The 11166-nt window shown below is 37.5% G+C and overlaps 1 protein-coding gene across 1 annotated transcript in view; it reads right to left on the bottom strand.

Moving 5' to 3' along the window:
- Positions 1-11120, bottom strand: part of LOC140144630 (nuclear pore complex protein Nup160-like) — a 51810-nt gene extending 40690 nt beyond the window's left edge. Inside the window, exon 1 of the mRNA XM_072166443.1 lies at positions 11023-11120. Coding sequence (XP_072022544.1) covers positions 11023-11104 — 82 coding nt within the window. The 5' untranslated portion in view covers positions 11105-11120. The remainder of the gene's footprint in view (positions 1-11022) is intronic.
- Positions 11121-11166: the final 46 nt, after the last annotated feature.

The raw sequence follows: 11166 nt of genomic DNA on the forward strand, positions 1-11166 counted from the left end.
AAACTTTTACCCACAATGCACTGATTTGCACTCTGTTCTGAATTATCGAACTTGCTTAGGCCATGGGAATTGAAGTAGTAGATTTGCGTCCAGAACTTTATGAAATCCCACGGGCATTTTTTCATTATTCATTAAATTCATTATTTCTATTCTATTTAGGCACAAACGAACTACCCCATTCACGCTGTACAAAGTTAGAAGTAAAGGACCCGGTTAGCACGCCAGGCACCACAAAGCATGCAAAGTGCATAGCATCGGAATTTTAGTGATCCCCGTCATCTTTTTTACCGTTTGAGGCAGTATCGCGCTGCTCATTAAATATTCATGAACCCAATCACGTCACATTCACATGGTCTTAATCGGTAGCTCGGATTGGTTGGGATTGACCAGGCATGTTTTTATGAATGAAATTATGACCTTAACAGGGGCCCAGGAACAGGGGTCAGGCATTAGCATATTCATGTGGTTTTGTTTTTCAAGATGGCTGCTGGCTATCGGCGTTGCCTGGCCTGTCATGCTTGTTGTACTGAACTACACGCCCAGGACTCGCGGTGAACAGCCAACACGGGTGAACAACATCATTGCAGAATCATTTTCACGGGGTTTACGACTGTTTTACCAACTTCAAACTTGCTGATTTTATGTTTGCAAGCCATTTTTTCTTGTTTCTGGTAAATAATGGAAATTTTTTGCAAATAATGAAAAAATATGCAGTAGGTTTTGGAGCATGCGGGCGGTCGACGCAAATCTACTACTTTAATTCCCATGGCCTTATAATACGCGCCGAATAGTCATTTCTGTGTGTACGCTTGTGGGAGTAGTGGACGCTTGGCGCACAGCTCGGACCACGGAAGTAATAAAAAAATAACTTTATGAGGATTAAATTAAAAAGTATGCCCGCAAATTTAAGCTTTATGAGAAGCCTATTTTGGTTGCAAAATGAGAACACAGAGTGGCTTATCTTTTTAAACCCACATTCTCAATCTCTCATGCCAGAGGTTAAAATAAAACGATCTCTAACTAATTATCAAAAAATTTAATTTCTTGAAACGTGCCGGCGAAACGATTTGTTTACAAGTAACAATCCTTGTTCCGACACCGATACCGTTCATTCGGCTTCATTCGGTTTCATTCGGCAAACCATGTGATCACTCAGGTGAACTATGATTGGACGATTGCGTTAAATTTTATCCAGGTTACCGGGCCATTCCTAATGGCGATACTCGTGTCTTGGAAATATTTTTCAACCACGTTGCAAAATGATCGGAAATACACCATCAAGGCGACTCGATCGGTAAGCATCATTGAAATTTCTTCTTTTAATTTTTTCGATAAAATTGTAGTTTACAGTTTTGATTATTTTGATGAGAGTGGATTTCAAAACCAGTCCACTAGTAGACGTTGTAATTGACAGTTTGACATTTCCGCCGGAGGATAATGTGAATCCATAAGATGTGGCAATCAATTTCACGATTAAAATCTTTCCTTTGGGCGATTTCCATTTCTTGCTATCATTTAAAGCCTGAAAGCATCAATACTAAAGATAGGCTATCAGTCGCTTGTGCAGATATATGTTAACATTGGATTCCATTTCTTGTTTTTGTTCACTGTATGGAAAAGCCTGTTCTGTTGTATCTTGTATTGGTTGTATTTCCGACGCTTAATTAAAAAGCTGTCAAGTAGAACCATGTGCTTCTTTTGTCCAATTAAATTTGCCATCAAGATTTCATATGGAAACAGTTCAGACCCAGAATACGATCATGTCAGAAATTAATATTTTGTTCTGGGACTGATTATTCTAGTGGGGATTATGCACTTTCAGTTTCCCACAGCGTTTGAGCGGGAATTGGATTGCGTGCTTTTTCGATGTCTAGTGAGCAAATTTCTTCAATATTTTGAGAAAATGATGTCAAATTTTCTATTCTTGTTTGGTAATAATGTCTTTTGCCAATAGTATGTTTAAAGTTGTAATTTTGTGTTTTTGATCGCAAAGATCGGATATTTTCGTTCGATTCAATTCTGAACCCTTCGCAAGGGTGCCGATTTCATGAACTTTGACGATAATTTTGCCTTTTTGGACACTAAAATGCATTCGATCCTTAATTTTGTTTCAACCGAGTCTTAAATTAGCAAGCACAATAAGGTTGGTACCACTTTTATATACATTGATGAAATTTTAAAGATTTTTTTTCAAGTTTCTAACCGGCGCAAATCGTTAAGTGTGTATTTCCCATTGACATCCAAAATGGCATAGGTACGGCGTATATAGGAATGGCAAGCGAGTCTAGATTATTCGGACTAGGCTATGCTAGGCACCGGAGTTTCGCTCGATTTAAAACGGCAAAATGCGAAAATTCAAGTCAAAAAGCGTGAAAATGCATTTTCCAGTATTTAAATTCACGATTATGACGATACACACGTACCCCGGGTCTACACCTCATCAAATGTTGATTGTTAAAAAAAATAAAAGTGCATTTTCGCCGTGATATTCCATCTCCGTTCGCTATGATAATTTTTCTCATTTCTGTGTCAGTTTTGGTCCGAAACGTGGTCAAAAACAGGTGCAAAAACATGAGCAATTTTCGTTCGTAAATTCACTTCCGCATTTCTTTTTTAAAATTAACGTGTTGTTGATGCTACAAAAACTAAAACACGTGCTACCACAAATAATACGAAAAAGGGGTTATCATTTGGATTTTGTCTTTAAAATTGCTTTTATTCATCGTAACAATAATACTAATAAAGGAAACCTAGATTATTTATGATATAAAAAAACTAAAAAGCAGATATCAAAAACTACCGCCCAATCAGCCTTCTTTCTCATGTATACAAGATATTCACAAAAATCATCCAAAGCAGATTAAAAGCTACATTAGACCAAAATCAACCCAGAGAGCAAGCCGGTTTTAGGGAAGATTCTCAACCACAGATCACCTACAGGCGATAAATCAACTGATTGAAAAATCAAATGAATACCAGCTTGATTTATGTCTTGGTTTTATAGATTACCAGAAAGCATTTGACTCCATAGAGCATACGGATATGTTTGATGCACTGAGGAAGAGCGGAATAAACGAAAACTACATCTGCATCCTAGAAGATATATACACAGATGCCATCGCCAAAATACACATAGAAAATGATGTTTCCAAGGAGGTGAGAATAGAGAGAGGAGTGAGACAGGGAGATACATTATCACCAAAGATTTTCACAGCAGCACTGGAAGAGGTTTTCAAAAAGTCTAACCTAGAGAGAAAAGGAATCAACATCGACGGGGAGATGTTAACAGATCTTAGATTTGCAGATGACGTTGCACTAACAACAACATCGGTGAAGGATATGGAAGACCAACTGAACAGCTTGTGCAAAGAAAGTATACATGTGGGACTACAAATGCACAAAGGAAAAACACAGTTTATGACAAACTTTGAGACAAAAGAAACAATCACAATAGCAAATCACCAGATCAAGAAAGTTGACAACTATAAGTACCTAGGGCAGACCTTGAGAATGGATACCAACACAGCTGAAGAGATCCTAATCCGTGTAAAGGCAGGTTGGAGATGCTTTGGTATGCATAAAGAACTGTTGACAGATAAAAACATACTACTGTCACTGAGGCGAAGAGTTTATGACCAGTGTGTGCTAACAACTATGACCTATGGTGCAGAGACTTGGTCCACAACAAAAGAAATGGAACAGAAATTGGTAACAGCACAGAGAGCTATGGAAAGGAAAATGCTCCACCTCTCATGCGTGATAGAGTCAGACATACAGACATCAGAAAAGTAACCCAAGTCAAAGACATCTTGCAAAAGATTAAAGAAACTAAATGGAGATGGGCAGGTCACTTATCAAGAACTGACGATAACAGGTGGACGAAGAGACTTACAGAATGGCAGCCAAGGACTGGAAAGAGGAGAAGAGGAAGGCAAAAAAGACGATGGAGAGATGACATCACCACCTTCATGAGTACAACAGCTTGGGCATCAGCGCCATTCAGCGGCTAGGAACAGAAGGAGATGGAAAATGCTGGAGGAGGGCTTCACACAGCAGTGGGTGAAACAGCCTGATGAGTGAGTGAGTGAGTGAGATTATTTATGAGAAAATAAACTTAAAATATTAAAAATTGACGGCGATCCTGACTTTTAGACCACCCTCGCTATATAGGGCTCAAATATTACTATTTCATCAAGGTTTAATATTCTAACAAGCTTAAACTAAAAGTTTCATCTAAGGAATCAAGCTTTAAACTATTAAGCAAAAATATCCAACAAGCTAAAAACGATTTTTTACCCGTTTTTTAACAAGCTAAAACCAATTTTTGAAAAGAAGCTTAAAACATCAATTTTTTCATCGTAAAAATCATCTAAAAATTCTTAAGAAATACAGTGACCTACCTAATATTACTAATCTATGTTTCCGATGATATCCAAGAAGCTAAAATATTGTAAAAGAGGGCAGGGCTTTGAGTTTAAGTAATGAGGGAAATTACGAGGTAAAATACATCACGTTTTTGAGAAATTCGCCATCTTGAATAAATGCAGAAATGCGTCACGCAGTAAAACGATGTCAAACGCGCAACACGCTTGAAAATGAATGATACGCTAGCGTAAATTACCGTCAAAACGAGCGTACATCAAGCGCTTGTGCTACGCGAAAACTTCGGAGCTGGCATCACCGGTTTTGTTACCAGCTCTTTTACGTCAAAAATAGCTATAAAAAACGTGAATTTTGGAACAAAATAAAGCTTGTTCGATGGAATAAAAGGTATGTTTGCACAGTTGAAAACATGTTTAACCTTGTTGCGAAAGTTTAATATGATAAATTTGCAATTTGTACCTTATATAGTTCGGGTGGTCTAAAAGTCAGGATCGCCGAATAAAAGGTATGTTTGTACAGTTAAAACATGTTTAACCTTGTTGCGAAAGTTTAATATGATAAATTTGCAATTTGTACCTTATATAGCGCGGGTGGTCTAAAAGTCAGGATCGCCATTGTCAGGTTGTGATAAATAACATTAAAGGCCCTTTCAGTGATTTCACAGGAACATTAAAAAAAATGGAAATTTGTCAGAGTTGCTTAGAAATAAAGAATAAGTCTACAGAATTTCATTAAACCACTTTTCCCCTGATACATCGACAAATTAGTCAAAAAACAGAAGTTTTAGAAAGGTTTTCTACTTCAACTCAGATCGACTCGAGAAAATCGAGATTTTCGTACAGTGCGCCACCAATCGACTGGAAAAACTTCCTAGTCCAGTGTTTCTAACACGGGGAAGTAGAGTCTAAATTGATTTAAAACAGACGCTTAATTTTGTAGTAGAAAACAAAATAAGCAATTAAAGGTCACCGAGGCAAACTAACGGTCAATTCAAATATGAAAAACAGTTAAAATTGTGTATTTTGTTTAAAATAGTAGCTACTGATGTAATAAGTAGTAGAAACAATACGCAACGCGTGTTGGTACGGCGGAGAGTAAGCTTCTTTCGATCTCGAGTCGGACTTTTTGTACTGTCAGTATCAAAAGTCCAGAATCATGCAAATGCGTTATTTTGTCTAAAATACACGGCTTTCGACCGAACCACTAGCAGGCTATGTTAGCACATCTATGCCAATTACAAAGGTACCAAAATCTGAATTTTGATGATTTTTACGATCGTCCGGATGAGCAAATCACTGAATGGGCCTTTAACCGCACGTTAGCGGCACGTGCTTGGACTGGTTGTAAACAAATCAATCGGGACTTCCCCACCATCAGCTCAGCGATCGTTCGGAAAGCATGCAAAAAGTGCACGATTTCCTGACGTTGCATTTACAAATATTGCAGAATTTACTTCAATTCTCAGCAGGTGGGTCAAAATTTTGGGGCTTTTATTATCTGGACGCAATGATAGCATTTTTCATGAAATTTTGAAGTTGATTAAAACCTTTTCTTTTTACATTATTACTATAGATAATTGAAATAGCTTTAAAATGAGTGGTCAACCACCTCTGTAGGACCAGGAATACCAAAGTTATGGGGAAAAAAGGGTCGTCCAAAATCCACCTGTTTCGTTCCTCTTTCTGTATCTACTTTTTGTGACCATATACCACTGTATTACATGTATTAAGTATACTAGTGTAATGTGTGTAATTTATGTTTACATTAATAATGTTTTTCCCTGTTATATTGTTTTTATAGCCTTTATAGGACAGCTTCTAAACTGGTCGGAAGTCAGAAAGTTGCCGAGACCGATGTTAACCCAACCACGCCCATTTTACCGCACCCCAAAAAGCACCCAAATCATGCGAAAAACACCCAAATTACATGAAAAAGCACCCAAATTGAGTAATTTGGGTGTTTTTTATGGATTTTCTGCATTACCAATGCACCCAAATGTGGGATTTTGGGTGATTTTACTAGTAGTAGTACTGCAAGACAACAAACAGTACATCATTCATCTGCTCCTCCAACTTCAGTTGCCATTATTTAGTTATAAAAAGCACCCAAAATAGCCTCTTTGGGTGCTTTTTACTGGTATAATTGAACAAAAGCACCCAAACGTATCAATTTGGGTGTTATTCTAAGAACTAGCTTCGTCCAGCTACTTATTTTGCATGCTTAGGATCAAATAGTGTGGGAATTAAGGAAAAACAACCAATCTGGGTTCTAATTTGGGTGCTTTTTATTGGTAGACCTGTACTAACAGGCTGAACTAAGGCTACAAAGCAGCCTAGATTTGGCATTTGTAAAATATATGTTCTATCAATAAAACTGCAATCACAACAGGAATATTATTTTATGTTTATTATAAAATTCATAACACTATTTGTACCTGTACTTTCTATTCAATGGTAAATTTCTAGTTTTTTAAAATCATTATCTTGCACTCTCTTTTCAATTCTTTTTAGCTCTTGAAAAAGTAAGTCAAGTTAGGAAATGTTGCATTCTTCCAAGTTCTTCCAAGAGAATTTTGCTGTTGCTGCTGTGCAAATGCTGTAAACAGATTTTAAAAAATAGAGAAAAGATCAAAATATTATTAGGCCCTTCGCACTTCAGTTTAAAAGGGACAAGGTGACTTTAATTATTAATAATATTAATTATCTGTTATTTTCTTTATTTAGTTTGAACTATTACAAGCAACTATTGACTCGTTTTGACAAGAGCAAGCATTTATTATTTCACAACAATATTTGATTTTAAAGTGAAGGTGGAGTTGTAATCTTTGTTCATTCATCATTATCGTTGATTATTATTAAAGTCAGAAAATGGCAAGTAGAAGTAGTTGCAAGTTATTTTCAAGGAGAAAATTAGAAATAAAAATAAAATAATTAATTTCCATTTTGGACCCAGTCAGAAAACAGGAAACTAATAATAATCAAGTGCGAAGGGCCTTATTTGTACCCAATCAAATCAAATCATATTGATTTCAAAGTATACAAAATGTAACCGATTTCGAATTATATTATTGCAATTGTAAATTAATGAAATCTGCAAAGTCTTATGCTGTAAAAGAGGGAAAATCTCATCAGAAGTTCAGAACTGACCAAAGTTTGCTGTTGTTAATAACAAGGCTGCTGCTGCTATTCAATCATGCTGTTGTAAACACAATGAGAAACAATAAATGAATTAATATTATGATTATTTGGCTGTCGTCTTGTCAATTAATGTTGTCTGTGCTGATTTACCTAATTTATGGCTCGACCACCCCCTCCGAATCTGGACCCACGTACCCACTAGTCACGTCTACCAGAGGCGTAGCATCATAGGGGCAGGGGGGGTGCCCCCAATCGATTGCAGAATTTGTAAAAATCCAATATTTAGGGAAATTGCCAAAAAATGCCTTGTACCCCTCCCCAATCATGGTCGGTGCCCCCATATGATGACCCATGCTACACCACTAACGGCTACCTGATTAGTGATTACCCACTCAAGAACTGTCTTCCAGGGGCCACCCCAATTGAACACCCAAACAACCCTATCACCCTAACCATTCAACTCCAATTCCATAATAACACACCACCCAAAAGCCATAATGATGGAAAAATTCGATAAAAAATGTTTCAAGAGCCCAAATAAACACACCAAATCCTCCATCACCGGGTCATCGTACCTCTGTTCCCACTACATCTCCATCTGGCTTGGCCAACCAGCCATACCGGTAAACAATATGACAACTCCCCCCATTGGGGTAGCATGATGATCATTGCGTCCCCCCATCATTTTATTTAAATTATTTATCTGGACTGGTTGAAAATTGCAACAAAATCATTGCCGGCTCGCCAAACAAGTTCAGTTGGCTCCGAATCTAATGACACGCACTACATTGCATGACCCCCTCCCCACCACTGACCTCCCCCATCACCCCCTCCCCATCACCACCCCTCCCCCCATTGTGGTAGCCCCCCCAAAAAATTTTTTTTTTTGGAATCTGGTTGAAAATTGCAACAAAATCATTGCCGGCTCCGCAAAAAAGTGCAGTAGGCTCCGTCGAATCTAATGACCCCCTCCCCCACCGCTCACCTACCCCCTCACCCCCCCATCACCCCACCCCATCACCCCACCCCATTTAATTTCAATTCAGTTCTATGACCATTCCCAATCAATTCATGTACGTGTATTTCAATGGGCCAGGGCCTACATGCATTTCAATGGGGGAATTCACACGTGCATACAGATACACACACTGACAGAGAGCATAAGCTTCCTCAAATATCAAGATAAGAATATCACATTTCCTGATTTTTTTTTATAATTTCAAGTAAATATTTCAATTACTCATATAAAAATACCAATATTCATGCTCTACAGTAACCCATTATGCTTGAAATTAAGGCAGTAAAAGCCTCCCGAACGTACAAAGCCACGCCAACAACCGGGTAATTCCGCAGTATCTGGCTAAAATGACCCAAAATGGCGGCGCGAGTGATATGGCATTTTTATTTAAAAATTTTATTAAAAAAATCGGCTAACCTAAAACGTTACGGCGGGGGCACGTTCTAGCTAGAAACATATCAGAGAATTCAAAAATCAAATCCTCGTGGATCGCAAATGTAACCCCTGGATCGCAAAACGGCCTAAAGTTAGGAAAGTATGCAAAAATTCACTCACCTTCGCAGTCCTTCAACTTCAGCCAGCCGTAATTTCTGCATCGATCGCCCCACGAGAGTCGGGTAACTTTATTCAGGTCCGTAAATATTTCATCTTCAATGATTCAGCCTATCTATTAGTCTCCAGCACATGCATCCTCATTAAAAACACGATGTAGTACCCCTATGGCGATTCCTGTGAATTTTCCATTTAAAAATGGCCGCCGGTGAAGCACGCGCGAGGTCACAAGACGTAACGTAAATAATGATCACCAAAATAGCGCCCTCTATAATTAGCGATATGAATAATGCTAGCAGTGACGCACACTAACGGGAAGCCTGTTATGTTGTAAAAAGGTTATTATTGGTGAATTTACATTGAAAAGTAGTGTGTTTGGCAAAATTCTCAAAATTCACGATGGACCACCAAAATCGCGATGGACCCCCAAAATCGTGATCTTTTGCGCTTTTTGCGCGATCGCGCGAAACTCCGGTGCTAGGCTATGCCTAAAGTTGTCATGCATACCGCTCATTCTACAAAATCCGGTGCCAATAGCCTTTTTTCCATTCTTTGGTCCACAAAAACTTTGTCGAGCATTTAGGGCATCAAATATGTTGTTTTTCTGGTAGAACTCAACGAGATCTACTCGGACATATATAGTTTTCCATACTTTAAATGCTTTCTTCAGCCTGATTAACCCTTGCAAAGGCTCAAAAATCGCTAAAAATGCGTTTCCACAGCTCAAGTGTCACATCTAACCCTAAATATTTTCTTTGAATAAATGCGATTTCTTTACATGTTTGTTGTTTTTTAATTAGATAACGCACCATCATATTGTTTATCAACATTATTTTTTAGTGATTAAAATGTCTTTGTGTAATTCTAAAATAAATTGCACTTTCCACCAAAACGCTGTGAGCTACGTTACCCTTTTTAACACACGTTATTGGAAAGAAGTAAAACAGAGGTATCAATGTAATTTGCGGTTTTTGAAAGGAAACACTCATAGGTTTTAAAAATCACAGTAAAAATCGTGATGCTGTAGCATTTTGGCATAGAAATGTTGTAAACATTGAAATTTCGACCGACCATGTTAAGATTGGTGAGCTACGTTACCAGAATTCTATAGTATGCACTTGTATTACACGTACTTCCTAATAATATGTGAAAGCTACCAGTGGTCGAACCCCATTTTATATTAGAATTAACCGACATAACGTTCTAACGTTAGCAAATCACATTAAAAACATTAAAAACCAGTGAACTACGTTACTGTGAGCTACGTTACACACTCATTTATGCATCTTCAAAACTTCTATGAAATGGTGAAATCTGTTTTACATTTCACTCAAGTGATCTTTAATTTGCTTTTTATGACCTTGGATTGAGTAAAAACAGCCCATTTTATAGTCGGTAACGTAGCTAACATTACATTGAGTTTTAATGTTAAAAACATCATGACATCCTGAAAGAAAAATATGCAAGTGGTGTTGGCAATTTTTTACATCTGAAAGTAGTGATACATTTACTTTTAAAAAACACAAAAAGCAGGTTTTTTTGAACAACTTTTATTTTTTCAATTTTTTTAGTGGATTGGCACCGGATTTTGTAGAATGAGCGATACATCATTTATACAAAATCATAAAATGATGATGAAAACAAGGCGGTAGACGAAGCACACTCTCCCACTGTTCTCGCTGACTAAATAAGAGGGATTTTAAAAGTCTGTTTGTTTATTTATTTATTTGGGTTTTTTCTTGGCTTTCTTTCTTTCGTCTACCGCCTTGTACTAGTAGTTGTAGTATGATGAAAGCTTTAAAAAATAAAAATATAAAAATTAGGCTTCTCTCCCGGGGCTTCTCTCAGGCATATCAGGTAGCCAAACTTGACACGTCGATATGGAATATAATTGAAAATATGTTACTTCATATTACAAGCTTTAATACCAACCTGTAGTGATTGTCAGCTCCTTCCATCGGTAATTTTCTGCAGTAACCAGTGAAGCCTCGTGATAACTACTGTAATCCGCCATTTTGTTCAAAACAAAACAACGATCAAACCGTTAGAGGGCGCTAGATGAGTAATTAAGCGTTT

This window comes from Amphiura filiformis, unplaced genomic scaffold, assembly GCF_039555335.1.
Source record: "Amphiura filiformis unplaced genomic scaffold, Afil_fr2py scaffold_68, whole genome shotgun sequence".
Taxonomy (NCBI): domain Eukaryota; kingdom Metazoa; phylum Echinodermata; class Ophiuroidea; order Amphilepidida; family Amphiuridae; genus Amphiura; species Amphiura filiformis.